The following is a 25,200-nucleotide window of genomic DNA, read 5'->3' on the forward strand; positions in this document are numbered from 1 at the left end:
CAGAAGCAGGGATGGGTGGGTCGGAAGGGGTGGCGGGGAATGCGAATGTAGACGGGGTAGACGGTGCCGGGGCGGGGGTGGGGGTGGGAGCGGAGGGGCAGGAGGATGGGGAGACCAGGTTGGTTCCCTGGAGGGGGTCTGTGAAGGAGGAGGTGGATTTGTTAGAGCCGTTGGCAGTTGGGCCAGATACGGCGGAGCGAGTACAGGAGCCGGGGTTTCGAGAGGAGGTGGGTGAGGAAGGAAGGGGGGAGGGCAGCTGAGCAGGCTACTGCTACTGCTACTGCTGTTGTATGTTGCTACTTACATTACGAATAGGTGGGGGGGTTTGGGCGGATGAGGATGCGGTTGCTCGCCGCGGCGGCGGCAGCGGAGGAGGAGGAGGACGTTTACAATACCTGGAACATTTGAACCGCATTTAAATGTGTGTATGTATGTATGTGCTTTTGGTGGGCCCCAAGGGCGCAACAGCGAGTCCGTCTGTAGGCGGCGCCCGTCTACTGCGCCGCAAGAGGGAGCATCGCATGATGTCGAAATATACGTAGCGACTGGCTCGGGTGCCGACAGACAGACAGTCAGATAGATAGACAGACAGACAGACAGACAGACACTCAGATAGACAGACAGACAATAAGATAGACAAATAGACAGACAGTCAGATAGACAGACAAACAATAAGATAGACAGACAATAAGATAGACAGACAATAAGATAGATAGACAGACAGACAAACAATCAGATAGACAGACAGACAATAAGATAGACAAATAGACAGACAGTCAGATAGGTAGACGGGGAACAGGAAGTATTAGAGCGCGTTGACATGGGTGTGTTGCGAGGGCCAACCTTAATTCCCCTGAGGGAGAACAAAGCCATTTACGGCAACAGTACGGCAATAACCTGCTAGACTTCAGTTCAACTCTGTGGAGGGTGATCACGCCATCAGTAGCCTGTGAATGTACGGCACCCAGATGGGCCCCAATTCTTCCTCTGGATTCGTGCGGCCTCCAGAGCGGGGTGGTGTGTTCTGTTCAAGGTTGGCTTGTGTGTCCGCGGGCAGCTGAAATGTCACGTCGGACCACAGGAATCGCAACCCAAGCCCATGCACGCGGGTGTGGTCGCCCACCGGGACGATGAGGTAGCGCTGCAGCATGTTGGGCTCGCCGCTGGCGTGCCAGCCACACCGTGATGAGCATCTGCATGAATTGTTCGGACGTCATCATCCTGGAGAATTCATCCAGGAAGAACACATTGGCGGCTTGCAGCACCTGCACGTGCGCATCTGTACTGCACACGGGTCTCAACATGCTGCTGCCGTACTGCCGGCGGCTGATGGGCAGGTTGAAGGCCGTGTGGTTGGTGTTCGCGAAGTGGGTGAGGCAAACCGTGAGGCCACACCAGTGCTGGGGAAAGACAGGTGCACGGTCTTGTCACACACAGGACCCCTGCTGGTAACGGCCAGGCCGACCTGCAACTGCAGCACAGCGCGTCCACCACTGCTTGCTGGTGCAACGTGAAGTGGTTGTTGTCCTGTTCGGCAAACTCTGCAGCGAGGGCAGCTGCATGACCTTCAGCCATTTGTGCCTGCCGTAGTTGTGCAGCGTCTGCAGGGTTGGTGCCGGGCTCTGCTGGGAGGGGGCCTCCCGCCAGCGTGTCTAGCATGTCGTCGCCCAGAAGGTTCATTCCCTCATCTGGGCTGTACTTTACCAGCAGCATCGCCAGCAGGGTGTGGCAGCGCTCGCTGTCGTACAGGTGGTACTGGGCATACCCGCGGTGGCAGCACGCCATGCAAGCACACAGTCACGCCGGCAAACATGAGAGCAACCCCCCACTTGGTTTCCCAGGCCTCACACTGAAATGCAGTCTGCCAGGTTGGTTACATCGTTGACCAGGCTGCACAGCTGGAGCACTGTTCATAGCAGCGTGTCCTCGCGGCATAAGGGTTCATGCTTGAGGAGCAGGTTGCAGAAGAAGCCCTCGGGATTAGCAGCGGGGTTGAAGTCGGTTAACCGGACCAGGCGTGGTTGAGCTATGGCCGGAACACGTGTCAGCCGTTTAGGGATGTGCCGCAAAGCGTTCCCCCACGTGGTGTGGTGCCCTGATCGGCCACGCAGTAGGTTGTGAAGTAGGTGTGGAAGGTGACCTCGTACAGCTCATGGGGCCGAAGGCAGTGGATCTCCACCGGCGGTGCACTGATGTGACGCGGCCCCTGCTTGCGACCGGAGGGATACACACATCATGTGCGGCTGGTAGGCGGTGGACTCCTCCCCTCCCAACAGCCGGGGAGGAGTCCACGTACTGGACGGCAATCGACACGGTGACCGTGGGTACGTTGGCGGCGGTGAGGAAGGCCAGGGTCGGGCTGATGACAGTGGCAGCCAGGTATGTAGTCGCCATGTGAACAAAGGTGGTCCATGTGGTCGCTCCTGCCATGCCGTGTCTGCCACACCCAGCACCACGCATGACCCTTCTGCAACGTCAACGTTGCCCATGGGCTCCGCATGCATGATTGGTGGGCAGTGGCATGTTGAGGACCTACAGGTCGGTAGGTGTAACTTGTAAATACAGGCCAGTGGTGGATGCCAGTGGTGGATGCTGAACCTGAGCGATCCACTGAGAAGTCGTCGGGGGTGACTGGTTGAGGGTAACCCCGAAATACCGGGGAAGGCAGGGTTTCGCAGGGCAGCGGCCACGGGTGAAGATATAACCCCCGCGTCCCACACATAATACAGGCAATACGCACATTCTGGCTACACATCAGCAATTGCACTTGCACACGACCGCAGTGGCTCTACCTCCATGGCCTCGTATTTGCGGATGTAGAACGACCGGCTGGCCGAATTGCTGCACTGGATGTTCATGTGGGGCCCCCCCACAGCAGCACCAGCGTGGGGTGGTCAGGTACCACGTTGTGGTGCGCCCAGGAGGAGGGGCGGTAGCACTAGTAGCGCAGTGAAGTGTGCTCGACAGCGGGGATGCTACCTGTAAACGGTGCCCATGGGAACTTGTACTTGCAGGTACGTGCCCGACTACTGGCAGCAGCCGGCTGCCCCCGCACCTGTGCACGTGTGCAAGCCATAATCCCCCCAATCACAGGACCGGTATAACCAATAGCAGCGAATAAAGAATATGTTGTGAAGGATGTGGTGGGGGAGGGCCGCCAGCTGCGGATCCCGCCAGCGGCAGCTCCCAGCGGCCAACCGCACAGGGGCAGGTTGGTACGGTTGCATCCCCTAGGTGGGCGGCCGGTAGGTACACAAGCTACAATTTCCGAAGCCACGTGATCCACCCGTCATCGGGATGCACCCACAGCACCACGTGTGCATGCAGGCTGTGGTGGTTCTGCACCTCATAGCGCACCACCCACTGCTGCACCCGTCCCAAGGCACACCACCCACACTGGACTGTTTTTTTGGGGCTGCGGCCGGTCTTTCGCACCTTGGACATGAACGCCTGCGCGTGCTTGTGGGCGAGGTAGATGTTCTCTGCTGGCGCATCACGCATGGGTGAAGCCCGTGCAGAAGCTTGTGGGGGAAGCAATGGAACGGTCGGGTGTAAGTCTTGGGTACTACGGACAGGCGGTGGACGGTGGACGGCCACGGCCACGGCTATTAGACAAGTCGGGAAGCAGCTCATGGGCTTGTGGATCGTGTTATCGCAACACAGCTGCAACATGCCAAGCCCCTGACCAGCAACCTACCCGGCATCCGACCAAGCCACGCCTCACCGATCGACTTACCCATGCAGGTTGGCTTCCAGGGAGTCAATCTCTGACCAGCGAGTGTCTGAATGACACCTCGTCGGTTGTTTAAGTGTCAAAAAGGACACCGGCATGCTGTAGCGGCCGACCATGCAGAGCAAGTCCTGCAAGTTGCTGCGGTGCCGCGCCGGGGTCTGCGGGGCCACCAACCTGGCGGGAAATTTGTGCTTGAGGATGTGGCGAACAGCTTCCTCGTCGGGGCAGCTGGCAAGCGGGCCTTGTAGTCCAGCAGGGCGGACTCCTGGACGACCTGCAGCGGTTTGACGGCAGGCAACAGGGTACCTCGAGCAGTAACGTGCAGATGACACCAGTGCGGAAGGAATGCGGTGGACTGAGGCCACCTTGTTGAGCAAAGCCCCTCGAGCAGGAACGTGACGCAAGGACGAGTGAACGTAAGGAGCTGTTCGTACACATCAAAAAGTGAAGGCCACGGCGGGCGATGTAAAGGCCAGGAGCCTTCAAAAGCCAGGTCACATCCGGGCCATGTTCCTATTCAGGCATGCAACGCACGCTGCATGAGGGCACTGCAAAACACACCTGACGCGGCAGCAACATGCGGCAACCGTTGTGCATCCTGATAACATCGCACTGCTATCATCGGCCTGCCGTGCCGACCGAAGCTGCATGTGCCCAAGTTCAATGCCGCTAGGGTGATTAAACAAGAAATCGCGCAATGTTGCAGGGCTCCACTCGAGTCGGACGTTTTCCACACACATACGTGTAAACCCCGCGCTCCTGGCTTTTTGAAGGCTGCCCTTTGCGCTGCTCAAAGATTTTACTATTTCAACGTGTAGCCCGCGGCATTGCTCGTGGCCCCTCTGATATTTCTCACGTACCGAGTCGGCTGAGATGGATGTCCACCATCTTAGGACGCACCTCAAGATCGGTCCAGCTTGGGAGGGTTTTATTTATGAGGCCTGCCCGCTTTACATTCGATAGCGCTTGATAGCGGTGAAACGGAAAGGGCCCCCTTCGATTTGATGACCGTATTTCCCGACTGACTCGGTGCGGCGGGATCGTGGCGGCCCCGAGTTTTGCTTCGTGAGCAGGCAGTTGGGTACGTGGTCAAAGCCGGGGAAGGCCCTCTGTCCCCGCGGTTATTAGGCGGGGGCGCTGGTCAAACCGGTCCAGTTCAGTCACTGCGCCAAACGGGATCCTCACCTGAAACAATGGCTATGGATGTGGCTGTTGATGGGCTATGGATTGTCGTACTGTCGTACACGGTGGGCCCTTAACGGAAGATTCGTTGTCGGGATCGGGAGGGACGTGTAATCCGTGATAGCTAGGAACTTGAGATTGAAGCTTGCCGAGGCGGTTCGTGACCGTGCGTGTGCGGCTTTTACCCCACAGACAAAGACGTCATGCAGGAAGCGAAGTGAGTGCGTTTCCCCAGCGGGGCGGCCTCTTGCTGCGGCAGGCAGGGGGCGGGTCGCGTGCTAGAAAAGAAAAGAAATCAAGGAGAGCGCAACTGATTCCGGATGCAACGGATAGTAGGCCGGGAAATAAACCAGTTAGTGCCTAATCTTTTACGTAACCGGCTAACGAGCACATCCGGGCAACCAGTGAACTTAAGTGATCTCCTGATCAGTTCACCCCCAAGGTGTTAGCACCCGTGTTCAAAAGAGATGGGCAGCTCCATCACATGGACGATTACCAGGGCATTGCGGTTGGCGGGGCGATGGCTTATTGCTATGCTTCTGTTATTGTCATCCGAACGCCGGTCCAAGCCGGAAGGAACGCAGAGTTGAGACACCGAGCGTAGGCTGGTTTTAAGTTCAAGGTTTTGGCACCCAACCCATCAGAAGCTTGTATCGCCCAGCGGCGCCTCACACGGGTCTGTTGCCGGAGCTTCGCCTGCTAATTGCGGTTTAGGTAGACTTTGAGAAAGCCTTTGGCAGTACGCTTAGCAAGCAGCTAGAAGCAGGAAGAGGACTGTTACGGCATTTCAGAGGGGGGAAGGCCGCCGGGGAGCTGGAAGATCGCACAGCAGACGGGGAGATGGGCTGGGATGCTTGGGACAGGAAGCGGGCAGGAGCTGAGGCACTTCAGCGCAGTAAGCGGTGCGATGGTATGACAGCAAAAGCTGGCGAGCATAGGGCCCAGGGGGGCGGAGAAGCGTCTTGTGTGGTCTGATCTGCGTGCGGCATACGACTGCAGACTTGGCATGTGTTGCGTTTTTGTGGGGATGGCCCCCCTCCACTGATCGAACCCTCAACAGTTTGACGAAGCATCTGTACGGCATTCGCACTTGAACGTGCAGGATGGAGCTAGTGTACGTTTACATCTAGGGAAAAATGTGCCCTCGGAAGAGAGAGTGTGCATTGACAAGGAGTTGCAAGCGCCCACTCTGTCACAGCACGTGGGTAGTGAGGGGATGGCATAGGTAAAAGGACTTGCATGGTCAGCCAGTTGTCCTCCGCCCATATTGTTAAACTTTTTAATATGCTTCTCCTCAAATGCTTGGATTGCGGTGTCATGCTGGCCTGATTCTGCGGGATCTGTGGTGTTTTGTTCGGAAGCGTCTGGATTTGATTGACCAAAACTGCGCAGAAGTACAAACGAACGCTCTACCATTATTGTTGCGTTTAGGTTATAAGTAAAGGTAGTTATCTTTCTTCATCTGGATTTGAGCAGACGTGCATATCGAGTATTCGCCAGGTAACACGAAGTCTGTCACGTATCCCAACTGCAGACAGGCTTGTGCTAGCATTCATTCCGAGAAGAAAGCGTAACAGGTTTCTTAGGACTTCTGTGATACCCACATACTTTCTTTGCAATAACCCGTTGGCTCCCTTTCTAGCCAAAGTGTTTTCAGCGACCGCTGTAAACTTGGAGGACACTACGGATGGGAAGGGATTACTACGCCATTCTTGGCGTTTCGAAAACAGCTGACGAAAATGAGATTAAAAAAGGTTTGTTTCCCATCCCCTGGGCAGAGTTTCCAAAACGTTAATGGCTCAAATTACTTATCCTTGCTTTCCATACAGCTTATCGTAAGATGGCGATTAAATGGCACCCGGTAAGCTTGGGCGTCGTTGTCGTGGCGGCATGGATCCTGCAGTTAGAGCCAGCAAAGGCGGCTAGGGAGATTGTGTGGGATGCAAGTAACACATTCGTTGACCTGATACATTCCGATGGTGGGGACTGGGAACGGGTTTTGCATTTCCACGCGCCTAATGCAGGAAATGTCTATCTAGGCCTTCTCGCAGGGACGTGCCTGGGGCCCGGCGCCAAATAAAACACCACTATCTCCCCCCGCCCCCTCATCCTCCGTCTCTTAGGATAAAAACCCCGACAGAAAGGATGAGGCGCAGAAAAAGTTCCAAGAGATTTCCGAGGCTTATGAGGTGAGCTAGTGCCCTGGTGGCCGATACCCGTCTCTGGTGGCGCCGCGCAGCATATAAGGTTGGGGCACACTTTCGCAAACGCCCGCAAGCACGCAACCCTCCACTGAAGTCTCCGAACCCCCCCTTCCCAAAATTCCTTGCTCCTTGCATGTGATTACTCCTCCCTACCATTCACTCATCCTGGCCAACAGCCGTCGTCTGCTCTCCCCTCCTCCCTCTTCGCCTCTCCCTCTCCGACACCCCTATTCCCCTTTCCCACTCTTCCAATTCCCCTCGTTCCCTTCCCCACCCCGCGACGCATACGACTCTGCCCCCACACCCTCCTCCCCTCTCCCCTCCCTCCCCTCCCCCCCCCTCCCCTCCCCCCTTCAGGTTCTAACCGACCCCCAAAAGCGGGACATATACGACAAGCTGGGGGAGGAGGGTTTGAAGGCGGGCATGGGCGGGGGTCCGGGTCCAGGGGGTGGTGCGAACTTCAGCCGCTTCCGCCGACCAGAGGACCTCTTTGCCGAGGTGCGCACGGGACGGGGACACACTCCCCCTTCCCCCTAACAGTCGGTAACGCAACTCCCCAGAGTAGGGGCTCACACACACACACACATGCATACACGATAGCAGGGGGTCCCTTGGGCCTTCGCCGTCCCTACCCCACCCCTTGCCTGTGCCGTGGAGCTAGGCGTATAACTTGGTGCATATTCCTGTGACTACCCCCCCACCACCACTGTACCCCGCACAGCACAGCGCAGCAGACCCCTTCTATCCTTTTTCCATTTCACTCCTTTCCGCACACGCACATTCACACACTCGCACATTCCGCGCATCATATATAATCTTACCCACCTTCGCCCCGGGTATGGCCCCCGCCGATTACCCCGCCTTTGGCGCGGCCGCCTGCGCTTCACCGCCCGACGCTGCTACTGCTACTGCTACTGCTCGTGATGCGGCTACTCCGCAGCTGTTTGGCGGTCGCAGCCCTTTTGGCATGGCAGACGATGACGACGGCTTCATGGGCGGGATGGGCGGCTTCCCCTTCGGCATGGGGGGATTTCCCGGTGGGGCAAACACATGGGATGGGGAGGCGGGGGGGGGGGGGAAGACATGGGTGTGCCGGGGCCGGGCATGTGGTGGGGGCTGTCAGGAGGAGGAACATTAACTAGGTTGAAAAGTGACGGGGGGAGTCATATTTGCACGTGCGTGTGTGTACATGTGGTTACGTGTGGGTACCTATGACCATGCCTGCGTTTTTAATCTGATTTGTTCTGTCCCGTGCGTCATTACGTGGCTCCTTTCCGTACATCCATCAGCTTTCAGTTGTCGACTTGGGCTGAACCGCTCTCCTCATACATACGTACATACATACGTACATACATACATACATACATACATACATACATACATACATACATACATACATACATACATACATACAATGAAATTAAACACATACCCGTGCCATGGCCAGCCCGTGCCGGACGGCGCTCCGCCCCACACCCCATCTTCCCCCTCACTCCATGACTCCTCCGCTTCCTCCTCTTCGCCTCTCCCACCGCTAGCACCGGGCGTACCGTACCATTACCACTCTGCGCGCTTTCCTTCCTTTCCCTTCGAACTCCCGCAGGAATGGGCGGCATGGGGGGGATGGGCGGCATGGGGGGAATGGGGGGGATGGGGGGAATGGGCGGGGGGCGGCGATCTGCTGGGCCTCCGAAGGCCAAACCCATTGAACATAAGCTCAACCTATCTTTGGAGGTGAGGAGTCGGGGTTAGGGGGGACGCGCGCGTGTGTGTTTGTGTGTTGGGACACGGGGCGGGTGGTTCTATGGCCCTAGGGGCAATGCGGAGAAATGCCCCCCTCCATTGGGAGTGGGCAGATAATGCCGGTAGTGGTGCTGAGGGTCTGCTGGTCAGCGCACCTAGTGTTCGGGCTGTGGGGCGGTGGAAATGTCGTCAAGTCAACCCGGTCAATCACCCCTCAAGTCGACTTTCCCCGCCACACTGCTCCCCCTCCCGCACCCTATGTTGGTGTGAATGTGTACTTGCATGCATGGTTTTTACGCGTATGTATGTATGTATGTGTCTCTCTGTGTGTCACCCCCCTCTCAGGACTTGTACAGCGGTGTGAGCAAGAAGATGAAGATCAACCGCAAGGTGCGGGGGGAGCCCGCGGAGGAGATTGTGGAGATCGTGGTGAAACCCGGCTGGAAGAAGGGGACGAGAATCACCTTTCAAGAAAGAGGTACGGCGCGGTGTACGGGATGTACGGGAAGGAACGACCTCAATCGACACCTCCGCGCGGCGGGGTGGGACTAGGAGGTACTCCCCTTCACACCCTTCCACCACATACCCCACGCCTCTCCCCCAATGCCGTGATTCCCCCTTCCCTTATCCCCACCCACTCATCCACCCAATTCTCATCCTCGCCCGCTGCCAAACCCTTTCCCCCCCCCCGGGCTCACCCGGCCCCCGTTAGGTGATGAGGAGCCGGGTATCATCCCCGCGGATATCGTGTTTGTTTTGGACGAGAAACACCACCCGCACTTCCGGCGGGAGGGCTCCGACCTGTACTACACTGCCGTACTGTCCTTGGCGGACGCGCTGTGCGGTACAACGTTGCGAGTGAGGGGGGGTCTGGGCGGCTGGGCGGGGTGTGAGGGCATACACACATACACACACGCGCGGATGTACATACTTGCGAACATATCCCAGCGCAACCGCCGCAAGGCCCTTAATGCGTTTTCTTATGTTCCCGCTTCCTCATGCTTCATATGTTCCCGCCGCATTATCTGGAGATGCATGACCTTACGTGGGGGTTACCTTACTTGGCTTGAACACAGAGCACATGCAGGCTCGATGTGTGTACATGTATTCATAGATACCGATGTGTGTGCTTGTGTGCAGCACACATACACAACCTCTTCCACCCTCTCCCCCTACCTAGCTACCGGGGGGAATCATATCGCACGCTCGTCCGCGCCTCCACACACACCTCCCCTTCCCGTCACACTCTTCCCCTCTTCACTCGCACATACATACATACATACATACATACATACATACATACACATCCTTACAGAACCCGGCCCCCCCCCACACACACCGGCAGATCCCTCACCTCGACGGGTCAACAATTGAGCTCCCAGTCAGAGACGTGATACGGCCGGGGGAAACCAAATTCTTGCGGTACGGTATTTCAGAGGGTTGTACGGCAGACTGTGCTTCATGGAACCCAAGGGGCATTATGGGAAGGCTATGGGACTATCTCTCACTCGGCTTTTGAGGTTTGGGGCGCTTGGTCAGGTAGTTGTCCGGTTGGTTGGGAGGTGGTTATAATCCCCGCATGTATGTGTGTGTATGTGTGTGTGTTGGCTGTGTCCCCCCCTTCCCCTGGCAGCAGCTTCAATCGTGTGTGGTTCGTCTTTCCCCCTTCCCCCCGCAGCGGCAAGGGTATGCCCATCACCAAGGAACCGGGCAGCTTTGGCAACCTGGTGGTCAAATTCGATGTGCGCTTCCCCCGCGACCTGTCCGAGGTCACCAAGCAGCAGCTCAGGGGCCTACTCCCCACCGCATGAGGGGGGGTGTCGGGCGGGGGCGGGGGGTTGGGGGGTAGGAAGAGACAAACATATAATAACATATACACACATGCACACAGCATGGGGCGGCGTGCAGAGCCGCTAGTTGCCGTTTCGCTCTCCTTTTCTGGGCGCTTGTAGTGGTGGTCGGTCTGCCCGCTGTTCATTACCTGACAGGAAGGGAAGGAACTGAGCTGGGCCGCAATGTTGGCTGGTTGATTGGCTGGTGGCTGGGAGGGTGTGGGTGTTGGAGGCGAACGACGGGGTGGGGGTTAGCTGGAGGGTGATTTGAGGGGAGATGAAGCACGAGGGTAACGAGCACGGCGATACCACCAGCGTGTGTTGTAGTCGTGTGTGTGCGTGTATGCGTGTGTGAGGAGGTGTTGCGCGATTGCTGTTCCATCGCTCCCCCATCCTCCTCCGCCACCGCCGCTGCCACCGGCTCGTCGCTGATTTCCGCTTTTTTTTCCTGTCGGGTCTTTTCGGCGCTTTACAAGCAGGTCTCTGTGGTTGGTGTTGGGGCTGCCGACGACCTCTTGAGCACTGGGGGGAACCGAGTCGTGGCTTCCCCACCGTCACTGCCACTTTTGATTGTCCGTCCGTCACCGTCCCGCACCAGGCTTGAGGAGGAGGTCCAAAGACGGGGCCCACGGCCGCGCCCTGCAGTGCGCGGTTAACCTTGCTCGGTAGACGAACCACTGCACCTCCTCTGCTCCTTCTTCTTCTTCTCCGCCTGGCAGCTATATAGATAGATAGCAGGTGTCTGGTAAAGCAGTTGCAGGGGTGGAATGCTCGGGTTTGCGGTGGGAGGGGATCATATACCAACGTCGAAAGCATATCCAGGCTTGGCTTGGTTCGACTAAGCGGGGGTGTCACATCGCTGCATGTAGGTGGGGTTCGGGAGGGGCCCGGCAAGGCAGGAGGGGCCCGACGACACCGGTCGGGAGAGGCACTTAGGGTTCCGGAATCCGCATGAAGCTGGGCTGGCTGGTTGGCTAGGAGGGCAGCCTGGGGTGGACGGTCTCGACGCGCAGTGATTTCCTCCCGCGACATTGCGTTATCGCCTAACGGCCTCATTGCCTTCAACTTCATTGCGGTTCCTTACGTTTTTTTAGTTAATTCCGTTGGCGTCCGTGTGGTGATGTGGTGGTGGTGCTGGCGGTTGCACGTGGGGGGGGGGGGAGGGGGCCATTTATTGCATTGGGCGGCTGGAGAGGAGGAGGTTGTGGAGGTCCCAGTGCTCTCCAGGGCGCACTGGCGAGGCAGGTGGGTGATGGCGCAGTTCGATTGGCGGGGAAAATTTGCACCCGCTCGGCAGTGGAAGCACACTACGGCTTGCAGTACGGTATAATACTGGTGCCACTGTTTTGTAAAACTCGCGCCTGCTCGCGACGGCGCGGAGCTGGGCTGCCTGGTTCGACATTCCCGGCGGCTTTTAGCCCCTTACCGACTGGCTGATGGTTGCCCGGACGCATGCCTGTAGTGTGTTGGAAATGTAATGTGTTGACACTGATATACCGGTGAATGGTAACCACAGTAATAGGAACCGGCTGGGGTCCGGCGCTTTGCTTGTTAAAACCAGCAAAGCGCCGGACCCGGGGGGGGGGCCGGCAGTGCGCGCCCTTTGGAGTTGAACCGTGATGCCGTACTACGGGGACACTGCGGCCTTTTGGTGCTCAACTGCTCCTGCCTGGGGTCAACGGAGGTTCAATCACTGCGGTTGAACCCACAAGCCGCCGTAGGGGTGATTTACATGGTCTCAAACGTGTCCTGTGTCACCTTGAGCTGCTTTGCCCTATATCCATTTCCGTGAAGTGCGTGGGAAGACGGGACGAGGCACCCGCCAGAGCACAAGGCGCCTCTGCAGCCCCCGCTTTCTGGAACACTCGTGACCCACACTGCGTCAACTGGTGCGTGTGCGCTCTCCGTCGCCCAAGGATGTGGGAAAATCCCAAAAATGGGTCCATGGCGGAATAGTTCTTAGAATTAAGAGGAGCACCCCTTCCGCCTGAGCTATGACCTCCTCAGCACGAGGCTCAGATGTCTCAGCCATCGCAGGTGGGAACAGAACACACCTCGCGACTCTTACCCGCCGCTTCTCGTCTCATAATGGTCAAGCCGGTCCGTCCGCCGTCCTTGCCCCGGAAACAATCTCCAAGCATCATGTACCATTCCTGATCGTCATAAGTGCCGCGACACATGCAAAAATACGCGGCAATCACTTGTACGGCACGCGGCGCAGTATGTAATTTTGCAGAACGCATTGCAGCACAGCTTGTCCGTCGGTCTGATTGTGCATAAACGTGTAGTATACATTAGGTTGTATGGTATGCCGATGTACACAGCCCAAAATTTGAAAGTATGTCGCCGGTATCGTCACGCCTGAGTGATCAAATTCCACTTAAATAACAACACGCTTGTCCTGCCCATCCTGTCTCACACCGACCAGCCGAAAACATAAAAACCCGGCATACAACCGGCGCAGGCCAACACGACCCCGGCTTTCCTCCGGCAACACCTCCTGTACACATTTTCTATTGATCAGCGCCCTTAAGCGTGCAGCTGCTGTCCGGGCCGCCCCCTCCCCAAAACCTATTATCTCCAACAGCTATACATGTTTATCACCGCGGTGGACTTACCAGGTCACGCGACTCTTCCGTCCCCCACCCCCAGCACACAGCCACCGGAAGTGGAGCATGGCCATTCCCCCCCTGGGGCCGGACGGCGGCCACCCGGTCGCCAGTGCTATGCGACCATTTCCTTGCCTGCCTATCCACCTGTCCGCCTCTTTCCCAACGCAAACTGAGTTCCAACGAGCACGACTACGGCTACTGCTACCGCTGCTACTACCGGCGTAGCGGTAAACGACACCACACAGCCGACCATTGTCGCAGTCTTCAACACTCCAGAGCACGGCCGCATGGAGATCATCATCCAGAAGGCCACAACTGCTCCCCCCAACCCCCGGCACAGCAGCAGCAACCGACAGACTGCAAAATACCCCACGCCCCCTTCTTTCATGCCAAATTCCGCGACTTAAATCCTGGCTCCCTCAAAGCGCCCGAGGGCGGCTCCCTCGGGTCACATAAGTTGTCAGATGGTGGTCAGGACAGGCACCTGCCCGTTAGTCGAGTTCAGTCAACTCGACCAATAACGGGGGATGGGGGGCTGCACGAGGGACTTCAACCACGAGCCGAGGCAATGGAAGGCCGAGAAGACGGATGATGATGCATGCGAGTATGTATGTATGCATGTACCGCGGTGGCGGCGTTCGGCCCAAGGGCATTTTGTGAAACACTTAAGGCGGCCCACCGCTGCTGCTGCAGACCGACCGCAGCCGTGCACGGTGCTCGGCAGCGCATGTGCTATTGCATTTGTGTCCCCGCTCCCCTCCCCTCTTTCTATCTCCCCGTGGACCTATGATACATTCCGTACAACCCTAAACGCCGTTCAGGACGAGCCCACACGCGTAGACGCCTCCTGCTTGTGGCCCCCACCACATATACACAAAATACTTATAAAAACATTGTTTTTACAAGCATACATAAATACATACATGCATGCACACCATGCATGCACACCATATCCTTATGGATCGGTGTTTATAAACACTACGAAGCACAATAACACAAACAAAGCAACAACACCATGGGTTGCGTGCTTGCTGGCCAATAAGGGGCAGACATCACTCGGAGACACATCGGCCGCCGCAACCGCCGCAGAGCGCTATAAGCGGGCAAATCACCACACGACCACCAACAGGTGTGCCCCTTGCTTCATCATGTTCACACTCGCCAACCAAACATGAGCATCATTACTGCATCACCTCCTGCTACAGCTATTGCTACTCCTGCTGCTAACTGCTGCTGTTGCTCGAACACATCAAACCTGTTAAGAGCAAAATCCAGTTCATGGCGGCACTCGCTCCTCCATACACCGCAGCGGCACTGCTACATGCCAGTCTCAGGAAGAGCACCGCTCCCTACCACCGCCATTGCAACTCCAACACGAGGAACGCGAGTCCAGGAACATACTACAAGAACTTACGGACAACCCCCACCTCCTGCTGGCAAACTTGCAATCGCGCATGTGCTCCTGCTCCCCCCACCCCCACCCCCCCACACTCCGATTTTCAGCAACTGAAGACACGCTTGCTCGTTTGCTCCATCACGTGCATTTCTCCCCCTCCCACTGACATCCGCTGCCCACCACGGGCCGTGTTGGCGCGAAATTCCGCAGGGACAGGAGTCTCCCAGCTTTTGCTGCTCCTTTATAGCCTAGCCGAAAGCCATTATAGCCTAGCCTGTCCGCCCTACCATCGTTACGTTAGCAGTGTTGGCGCATTGCTGCGGACGGTTGTTGTTTGCGTCTTAGGACGCGCCGAATGGCGGCCATGTGAATGTGCACGCGCGCGCACGCGCGTTTGTGCTATTTCCATGCGTGTGCGTGTCGCAGCAACGCCCCCTGCCCTCTGTCCTCTGCCAACTAGTCCCTCTCCCCTCTACCCCTTCCCGGGAAAGCTGCGTAAGCTTTAGGGAAGGGCGGCGAATGAAGCGACACTGCTACGAAACCCTACACTCATCCTGCCTTTCCCGCGCAATAAACAACCGCACCAGCCTCTCCAATAGCTTAAAGCTAACCCCCAATCAATGATCGCATTCTTAAGCCCCCGTCCTCAACAAGTCCAGACACATTAGCGTACGCGGGGCCCAGCTTGTCTATGCAAACGACGCAGATGAAAAAAGGCGCGCACGGGACGTGGAAGCACCTTCCCGCCGCTTGGCTGAAGCCCACATCCTGCACCGTTCTCGCCTCTCGCCGACAACCTACAGGTCAGCTCAGCTCCTCCTCCTCCTCCCAGGAGGGCATCAAGCCGCGGAGCACCAAACCATCCCCCCGCTCAGGCGAGTTCCCGGCGCCACTCCGTCGGCCCATTGCGCCGCTAATGGATGGCAATGGCTCCGAATACACGCCGTTACCGCCACCGCCACCACCACCACCACCGCCGCGATGGCTGCCGGCCTGGGGGGCAAAGGGAGCTAAAGGCTGCTGCTGCTGCTGCTGCTGTAGCTGTAGCTGGTATTGGAAGTGGTGCTCATGCTGGTGGAGATCAGCTGGTAATCCGGACGGGAGAGAACGGCGGTGGTGGCTGGTGGCGGCGACCATCCGCCCGTGTTGTGACGCCGCCACCGTGGGGCTGAGGGGGAAGTAGTCCTCAGCGCACGCTCCAGGGGGGAGCACCGCCGCCTCATGCTGTAACGCGATGACGCCTCCGCCGGCGCCTCCGCCGTGAATTCGGAGCTGCGCAAGAGGCTGATCAGAATACCCTCCGTCGGCGACGCGTCTGTTGTGTGGTACGGACCGGCTGCCGCCGGGGTTGCCGTACAGGTCCATGGGTTGGCGGCATGCGGCAGCCATTGGGCTGAGAGCGCGCGGCCCTAGCGGTGGCTGGGGCTGCAGGACGCCGCCGCGGGGGCGGAAGCCGCCGGCGCCACCGGTAGCGGCGGCACCGGCGAAGGGCGAGACCAGGTGCTCGATTGGCGCGGATACGTCGCCGCCACCACCACCGCCGCCGCCGCCGCCAAGCCGTCCGCGCAAGTGCTGTCCAGCGTTGTTGGAGGCGATCGGGTCGCCGCGTGGGTGCCCGCCGCGCTGCGATGGGGAAACGCCGGAGCTGCTGAGCTGCTCGTCCATGCCGTACATCATCTGCCGGTTCCGGGCGCGGGGTCCTCCGAGGGGTGAGGGACCGACGCCGCCGCCGCCGGTGCCGGGTGGACCACGTGCGGCAGCGTTACCTGGATGAAGCATGGCATGCTGACGTGGACCGTTGACAGCCCCCGTGTGGTGGTTGTGATGCGCGCTCAGGGCATGGCCCTCCGACATCCGCGGCGCTCGATCCGCACGACTCGTCGGGAAATTGCTGAAGGGCCCGTCGACAACATCGGCAGCGGCGGCGGCGGCGGTGGCACCGCCACCGCTGACGGTGTACCCGCACCCGTAGCCGTACCCGCTCCCCAGCGTCTCCGCCGCTGAGTGCCGACGTGCTCGCCGGGCTGCGACAGGTTGCTGTGGGATCACGAGTGCGGGCGGCCGGTTGCACGTGTAGCCGGGGTTCGCGGCGGCGCCGGCAGGCCCCCTGCCAGATGCGCCGACCCTGACCGCGCCACTGCCGCCGCCGGGCACCGCGCTGGCGCCGGAAAGGCCCATACTCATCTGTCCGAGAAGTGACGACTCGCCCTCGGGACCGCCGGCCATCAACGTAAGCGCTGCCGCCTCCGCAGCTCGGTACAGACCTGCGTGTACGGCAGCTGGCGGCGCCGGCGACAGCCGTGACGGAGTGTACCCACCGCTGCCGCCACCGTTGACCTGGGTCCCGGGCCCCGGCCCCTTGCGGGCGTTGCCGCCGGATGCTGCTGCCGCTGACGCCGCCGCCGCCGTGGGTACGGGGGCTTCGCCACGCATCCAGCCTCCGTCATCGTCACCCATCTCACCAGCAGACGTCTCGCCGCCGCCCCGGCTGTTGCATTCATCAAACCAGTCAAATGACGACAGACGGCCGCTGCCGGACTGTACGGCAGCGGCCGACATGAAACTTGTACTAGGGATCTGCCCGTTGCGGCTTCTGCCTGCTTGCGATGACGGCGGCGGGAGTTGCTGTTGTTGTTGCTGCTGCGGCGGCGGCGGCAAGCCGACGCCCCAGGCCGCCGGTATCTGCATCCGCCGCTTGGCGTTGGCTCCGCCACCCCGGCCGCGAACCCCATCGCGCCGCTGCTGCTGCAGCTGCTGCTGTTGTTGTGCGGTACTAACGGTATCTGGGGGGTAAGCAGCCATCATATTCTGTCCAGCTCGGTGCCGCTGGGCCTTTGCCTGCGCCTGGGGCTGTCGGGGCCCGTGAGCTCGTCCACCCTGACCCGCGGCCATGCCGTCAGTATGGCTCTTCACGCCGCCGCCGGCGCCCCAGCCCTTCGACCCGGCAACAGCGACATCGGCAGGGCCGCCGCCGCCACCATTATCGTACAGCTCGTCTTGATCGTCTATTTCCTGGACGAGCATCTCCACAAATTCCGGGTAGCTGATGCGGCCATCGGCGTCTCGATCGACACGGGAAAGCAGCGCCTGGCGGGGCGAGACGCGTTAGCGGGGGGGGGGGGGAGAAAGACGAACCACGAACGAGTGAAGCTGCTGCCAAGGGATGGGAGTATACAAGAAGCAGAGAACTGACTGTTAGCGGGGGCCCCGGGGGGGGGGAGACATGAAGCATCAGCGGGTACCAGTGCTTAAGTCGGCTTATGTGGGGCCCAAACTCAAGGCCAGCCTCTCCTCCGATGAGACACACTACAGGATGCACCCACCATCCTAACAGCCAAAAGCTTTCAAAGCAGATGCACTGGACAACAGCACGGACAACTGGCACGCACATGCACACACCAGCTGGAGGTTAAAGGGGTTGCTTGCAGCAGCAGCAGCAGCAGCAGCAGCAGTAGCCGCAGCACTGGGCAGTTTGTGCGCCGACTTTCCGCGCGGCTCGGGTTCGCGCCGGTCGGTGGCAAGACCCTCACAGCCCCCCATTACACCACCCACACACACCCCATCCCATCCCACGTACCACTCCAACACGTGAAACAACATCCCACACCCGTTTTGGCCCGTCCCGGTCCCTGTCCGAGCTACACACCTGGCGGACCCCACAGAGCCTCACACAGCTCCGGCCCCGGTCCCTTTCCCCCTGAGGCCATGAACCTCTTAACCAAGCATGCATATGTAACATACCCTGATACCCCGTACGACCCAAGTACTCTAAAACCCTGAAGACCGTGACACGCACACCCCAGGCCCTACCCCGATATCCGGGCCCTGGCTCTCCGGGTGGTGTGCCGCCAGCGCCGACCGGAGCTCGTCCGGGGTGATGAAGCCCGAACCATCCGCGTCAAAGTGTGCGAACGCCGCCGCCAGGGGGGTGTTGGCAGCGGCTGCCGTACCGGTGCCTACCCGGCTGCCGGGTCGCGCCAGGGCAGCAGCGGCCAGCGCCTGCTGCGCCTGCCTGGCAATGACAGCGGTGGGGAGGGCTGCCCCCAGGAACTCCGACTGGTCCAGCAGCCCGTCGCCGTTCAGGTCGGACCTATGAACCACGGGTAGGTGTGTGTATGTGTGTATGTATGTGTGTATGTGAGTGTGTATGTGTGTGTATGTATGAACATGCATGTATGAATATGTTTGTATGTTTGTGTCTGTCACATTCCTATATTTGGTGGTGGCGGTGATGACAATGCTACAATAGTACTGGTACTGGTACTGGTCAGCCCATCGACACATCCCTCCTTTCCCCCCCCCCCAGCACACACGCCCCTGCCCACCTGTTCACAAGCTCCCGCAGCTCATCCTCACGGAGCGGCCCCGCCCCCGCCGCCGCCAGAGGGAACCGCGACTGCAGCTCCTGGCGAGCCAGACCGTCCTTTGAACACGACCCGACCCGACACGGTCGATGCCGCCGAATGCCGTACACAACACAGTACGGAGCGGAGGGCGGCCGATAGCGGCAGCATGGATGGTAGGGGGGGAGGGCGGCTCGTCAAGACGGAGGAAGCAGTCCGTGTCACAAGCAATGCGGCACCAAGTCCCGGCGGTATTAACGCCACCGGGGTGAAACAGCGACCCGGCGAAACAACGCTACCGCCACTTCCAAGCCCCCTCCAACTCCAAGCCCTCACTCACCCGCAGCTCCTGCACATTGAGTTTTCCGTCCCCGTCTGCGTCCAGCGCCTTAAACTGCGCCACCAGCCCCGCCACCTCCTCCGGCCGCATAAGGCTGGCTACGACGCGGCGGGCTTCCTTCTTGAACGAGTTCATGCGGGCAAAGCGCCGCATGCGCTCCGAAACTACGCCCGGCAGCGGTGATGCAGATGCCGTACAGGAAGAAGCAGTACGGCCCAGCCAGGGCGTGGCAAGCAGCTGATCTGCCGTGGCTCTGCGGGATGGGGGCAAAAAAAGCAAAGAAACCCACAGGGTTAGTATGGGATTTTCTTTGCGAAGACGGTGGTGGTTCACATTTATCTGATGAACGACGGGTTCTGACGGTTCGCCCAGAGTAAAATTGGCCGATAGTTAACTTTCTGTTCGGCGTTACCTAGAAAAACAAACATTTTTGCGCCTTCTCAAAGCGCGCCGAGCGATTCGCAACCTGTAATGGACTGCCCCACCACCCCAGCTGCCTACCACCTCAAGCAGGTTCCGCGCGTGTGTGTGTGTGTGTGAAGGCCATTGCCGCTGGCATCTGCTCCTCCGAGCCCAACCCCTCAAACCCCCCTACACACAAGTCTCCCCCCCTTACCCACAAACGGGCCCCCCAGCCCCCGCTCCACCCACCCACCGCTGTGCGGGGTCTCTGTTCAACATGGCGGTCAGCACCGCAGTGGCCTCGCGGCTGATGGACTGCCAAATGGGGTCCGTGGTCAGATCCAGTTTGCCCTGGGGGAGAGCGGGGAGAAGGCGAACCACGCGAGCGAGTGAAGGTAATGCCAAGGACAGACTGATGCGCCCCAGAAGTAAAGAAGGCATAGCTAAGGGGGAGGGAGGAGGGGAGGGAGGCAGGTGCAGTCAGGAGAAGGGCCCCGGGGAAATGCGGAGGGGTTTGGGGGTTTGGGTGGGTCAGCAGATGTGCGTGTGTGTGTATTGCGTGTGGAAAGCAAGAACACACCTGCATGACCACGCAAGCAATGGACCCGATGGTGGGCCCAGGGTGAGGGTGCGGGCAGGCGGCGAAAGGCACGTGCTGTGTCCTACCCGCACCTAATGCGCTAATTCAAGCCGCGGACGCCCGGGCGGAACCAAATACTCCACTCCACTCCACCCAACCCCACTCCACCCCGGCCTACCGCCTGCACCGACCGCAGGATTTCCTGATCATTTCGCCCGTCGAAGGGCGCATAGCCGGTCTGGGGATGTTGGCAACACAGGGGTTGGGAAGTGGTGGGGGTAGCAACACCAATGAAGACAGAGAACATCCAGGGTGACGGTTTTAAGTAAGTTGAATTTTCAATTGAGGCGTAGCCCGTTTTTGCCGAGGATGTAAAAACGGAATGTGGCGACAAAGCAGCGGGTCACATTACGGGTCGCAAGGACATTCAATATGCATGGGTCTTCCCCCTTTTCAACGATGCAATTTGTGGACGATGGTGGAAGATATACGCAGATCTTCACAGAGCCCTCCCGCAATCCCTTAGGCAGAGGCCCTGCCGGCCTCATTAAGGGCGCCCCCCACCCCCCACCCCCCACACCCCCCGGGAGCTGTCTCACCAGCAGGATGTGCAGTATGACCCCCGCGGACCACACATCCGCCGACCGGCTGTAGCTCCGAGCCAGCACCTCCGGCGCCACGTAGTACGAGGTACCCACGGTGTCGGTCAGAGGCTGAGAGTCTGGATCCAGAGGATCCGAGCAGCCGCCGCGACGAGGCACGGTGCCAAGAGGCGACAGCGACATGCCAGTAATAATTCAAAATTTTAATTCGTAAAGGGATTAATCTGCTACCGATGGCAGTAAAATAACAAACTCATAAAGTTTATAAGAGCTTGTAACGAAAAAGACGTCATTATCACTATCGTCATATCAATAAATGGGCAGAAGCAACAGAAAAAAATTATGCACCGAAGCAGCTGTGTTACCGGAGCTGCCGTGAGGTATGTTGCACATCGTTGTTACACCACTCTAGGCTGGGGCCTCTCGCAAAGCAGGCCCTGTATACACCTTCCCCTCCCCTTTACACCAGCCCCCCCCGGCGCACAGCGGGTATTACACATGCAGGCAAACACCCACCCACCCACCCACCCACCGGTGCAGAACACTGACAGCCCAAAGTCGATGAGCTTCAACTTGGATCCCAAGGACCCGTCATCTCCTCCTCCTCCTCCCCCGCCTGCTGAGGGAACCAGACCCTCAGACTGCTCCTGGCCGCCACCGCTGCCGCCGCCACCTCCGGAGGCTGCTGCTGCTGCCGCCTCAGCGACCAGAGGATGCAACGGAGCGGTCAACATGAAGTTCTCCGGCTTGATGTCCTGTGGGGCGGTGAGGGAGAGACGAAGGGGGGGTGTCATGGCAGTGGTGAAGGGGTGGGGAGGAGTGGCGGTTCGAGTTCATGTTAGCGGGGGCGAGGAGCCGCAAGACGAGCGGCGCCTTAGCGAGGGCAGGCAGCAAAGAGCACAGAGCAACCGGAAACCAACCACACGGCGCCGCCAAGCGCGGTGCTATTCACCATGCACCTCCCAGCATCCAGTCGATGGATCCAGAATGCCAGGGAGCCCGGGGGGAAATTACCCAGCGGGAGACGGACAGACAGACAAACAAACGCAAAGGTGGGCCCCTGCATCCCCGCCTGGCTCCACCCTCACACCCTCTCCAGGAAATACCCCCAAACACGCCCTCCCCTCCAAAACCGCCTTCCTCCTCCTCCTCCTCCACCGCCCTCGGGAAGCGGCATGCACACGCACCCGGTGTGCCACCCCCATGGCGTGGCAGTAGGAGATGGCTGTGAGCACGGTACGCAACACGTCCGCCGCGGCCCGCTCGCTGTGGCGACCGACTGAGATGATGGCGTCAAAGAGGTCCCCTCCCTGGAGCCATTGCAACCGAGCGGTAAGCCGTTATAGGGAGGGCGCGTCATCTTCAATAACATATGTTTTTGCGTAAACGTAGTACAGGATGATAGAATGCCGTAATGCAGGTATGGACTCTAAACAGGACACTGACTTTGATTGAACGTTGTAATAAGGCACCTTTTCAGGGAGCACCATCGGGAAGCCACCACCCAGCCGCTACGGCAGAGCCTAGAAACCAGGTCGTCAAGGAGTTCTCAGAATGTGGACAACGGCGGAGGAGGAAAATGTTGGAGGATGGCGAATGTTCTGCTCCTCCTCCCCCATCCCCTCCCTCCCTCTCAACCTCCTCATCCCCCTTCCCATCCGCTTCCCAAACCATGGAAGAAGAGCAAACCCAATGTAAAGCACATAAGTTAACAAAGCACATAAGTTTAACACAGTCCTGCACCGAAGAAAACCCAAGTCCCAAGCCCCCTTTCCTCCCACCTGGTAAAGCTCCAGCACCAGATGCAGCTGGCTAGGCTCCTCATACACGCCAAGCAGCTGGGAGATGTGCGGGTGACCAGACAGGTGATGCAAGATCTCCACTTCGCGGCGCAGCGCACTCACGTCGTCGGCGGCCAGCAACGACTTCCGAATGGTTTTCACGGCGACCTTGGCCCCGCTGGCAATGTGAGTTGCGGCGCGGACCTGCAAATAGCCGGCGGGACAGGGCCTCGCTGGGTTTCTTGCGCCAAGAGTACCCCGCGGCCCCAGAAGCTTTCAAAACAGCACTCCGGCCCCAGTTTGTTGAAAAAAGGCCGCACACACACACCGCTGTGTGTCCACCCATGTGCGAGATGGAGTCCCCGCATGTTACAAGCTCGAGCTCCAAATCGTAAGCCATGCCTTACGGTCCCGTACCCACCCGCAAGCACACATGGGCCCCCCCCATGCGCCAGTGCCTAAGAAACGCAAGAACATGTGCACTGGAGCCCCGCCCCCCGCCAGCCTGGCCCCACCCACCACTCCGAAGCTGCCCTTCCCTAGCACGTCCCCAAGCACGTAGGCGCTCTCCACCGGGGGCCCAGGACGGATCACCCATTGCACCGTCTCTGAGGGCCCAGCAGTGGCAGTGGGTGCGCTGGGGGCCGGGACGGCCGGAGCCTGGTCGGCATCAGCGCCACAGCCCATAGCGGGCGCGGGGGCGACTGCGGCCTCTGTCGCTGGTATTGCCACCGCGGTCGCTGGCTGCGGGCCCGGCGGCGTGGAAGCTACTGTGGGCACTGCGGCAGGCGCAGCAGCAGCAGGTGGAGGCGGGGCCGTCCAACCGCCACCGTCGGCTGGCGGCAGCCTGCCCGCGGCCCCTGCAGCACGTGGGGATGTGGAGAGTATCGTGCCGTCAGCCTCCGCTGGATTGCTGCTGCGTGGTATTCGGGACGGACCACCGACCGGCCACATATCCGAGTCGGCCCCATCTGAAGTAGGGGATGTGACTGAGAAGGGCGACATTGCCCCGCTGCCCGAGCTGCAACTGGCGCCGGCAGCCTTCCGCCGCCGCTGCGACCCGTCCGGTGACAGCTGACGGCTTTCCTTACGAGGCTGATCCTCGTTCCCCTCAGTTTCGTCCATGCTATCCGTTGCCTGGTTGCGTACATGGAAGCTGCGGACACAGCTATCGCCCGCTTCGGCGTCCTCGGCCACCACCTCCATGCAGCTGGCCACCTCCACTTTGGCTGTGTCCGTAAGGTGATGACCCCGCTGACCGCTTTTTTGCCCGGGATCTGCGTTTGAGGGTTGCCATGCGACGGCGCTGGCGCTGGCCTGCGCTGGCGACGGCAAAGGCTTGGACCGGTTACGGCCACCGAGCCGGCCGCCGCGGCCTGCACTGTCAACTTCTTCATCGTCGACGTCTGTCAACGCATCTTTCCTGGCGCTGCTGCTGCGTTGCCGGTAGCTTCCTTGTCGCCTCTGGCTGAGGCTCTTCATTAAATTGCGCGCCGAGGTCTGCCAGGCAGTTTTGGCCACTGTCCGCAACTGGCCCCCTGTATTTGGACTCCCTGCTGATGAGGGTCTGCAAGCTGCTGAGTCGGTAGTGCCGTGCTGCTCATTTCCGACAGCGACGCCTTTGGAGCCGCAGCTGCCCATCTTTGTCAAATTTATCTGACGCTGCACAAAAATTGAGTGCTGATCGGCCTTACGTTTAACTCCAGTGATTAAAAAGCAGGACGCCAAGTTTACTGAGTCACAGATACAATACCTGATATTATGCAGCGTTATGAAGCGTTCGCTATCCCCAAAGTGGCGGTGTACGTTCATGCAGTCAATAGCAGAGCCCTGGCAGCCTGCATGGCAGGCGAAGTGCGCTCGCCACCTAAGCTACTATCCATCTACGCCCTAGCTCTAATAAAACGCTTTTTGAGCATGGAACAGTGCGGCTGACTTGAAGTATTTCCAGCTAGAAGGCTAAAAGGACCATTCAAAAAGAGCGAGGTAAACGTTGTTATTGCGGAATACAAGCATAAGCTTGTTACAAGGTATGGTATGAACCAGTTTAATTGCGCATAACGAGTCCTGTGGGGCATTACTGTTAGGCGCTTCCCATGAGCTTCGTCAGTACACATGGGATTAAGCAACAGCTTCTACTCGCATACAGAATCCCGAAAACATAAGCTCCTTTGCACCATTCTATCTAAACCTTTTGCAGGAATGCCTTTGGTGACAAGGACGACCCGGGGTTCAAAACAACAAAAGTTATTGGTTAGGATTTGATACTTATTTTTCATTCAAAGAACGGAATTGAACAAGAGCTTGCACAGTAAGGCCTCAGAACTGGCCCGAAGAGGCACTCGCCTGTAAGGAACCGAATCTGTCCCGGCTGCCGTACACGCCCTGCATCTTTGCCTCACTGAAACTTGCATTGTCAAAGCGGTTCATGAGCCTCCGGGTTCGTTTGG

General features: G+C 59.0%; 3 protein-coding genes across 3 annotated transcripts in view; 1 reads left to right on the plus strand and 2 right to left on the minus strand.

Moving 5' to 3' along the window:
• VOLCADRAFT_88641 (uncharacterized protein) overlaps positions 1-4,330 on the minus strand; it is a gene marked incomplete at both ends in the record, with an annotated part of 6,958 nt that extends 2,628 nt beyond the window's left edge. Inside the window, 5 exons of the mRNA XM_002948324.1 lie at positions 1,124-1,326; positions 1,466-1,755; positions 3,436-3,521; positions 3,908-4,007; positions 4,295-4,330. Coding sequence (XP_002948370.1) covers positions 1,124-1,326; positions 1,466-1,755; positions 3,436-3,521; positions 3,908-4,007; positions 4,295-4,330 — 715 coding nt within the window. The remainder of the gene's footprint in view (positions 1-1,123; positions 1,327-1,465; positions 1,756-3,435; positions 3,522-3,907; positions 4,008-4,294) is intronic.
• Positions 4,331-6,602: 2,272 nt separating this feature from the next.
• dnj35 (molecular chaperone) lies at positions 6,603-10,673 on the plus strand (the record flags this gene model as incomplete). The annotated part of the gene is made up of 10 exons (XM_002948175.1): positions 6,603-6,669; positions 6,745-6,776; positions 7,039-7,104; positions 7,477-7,617; positions 8,060-8,156; positions 8,723-8,853; positions 9,208-9,340; positions 9,575-9,720; positions 10,208-10,284; positions 10,541-10,673. The coding sequence occupies 10 exons, from the start codon at positions 6,603-6,605 to the stop codon at positions 10,671-10,673; spliced, it is 1,023 nt and encodes a 340-aa protein (XP_002948221.1).
• A 7,797-nt stretch (positions 10,674-18,470) lies between these two features.
• VOLCADRAFT_57999 (uncharacterized protein) lies at positions 18,471-23,437 on the minus strand (the record flags this gene model as incomplete). Its single annotated transcript, XM_002948325.1, has 10 exons — positions 18,471-18,714; positions 19,345-19,638; positions 20,041-20,138; positions 20,546-20,605; positions 20,967-21,088; positions 21,502-21,541; positions 21,677-21,724; positions 22,157-22,279; positions 22,751-22,954; positions 23,270-23,437. 10 exons carry the CDS (start codon positions 23,435-23,437, stop codon positions 18,471-18,473), a joined length of 1,401 nt encoding a protein of 466 aa, XP_002948371.1.
• Between the last annotated feature and the right edge of the window lie 1,763 nt (positions 23,438-25,200).

This window comes from Volvox carteri, assembly GCF_000143455.1.
Source record: "Volvox carteri f. nagariensis unplaced genomic scaffold VOLCAscaffold_9, whole genome shotgun sequence".
Classification (NCBI taxonomy): domain Eukaryota; kingdom Viridiplantae; phylum Chlorophyta; class Chlorophyceae; order Chlamydomonadales; family Volvocaceae; genus Volvox; species Volvox carteri.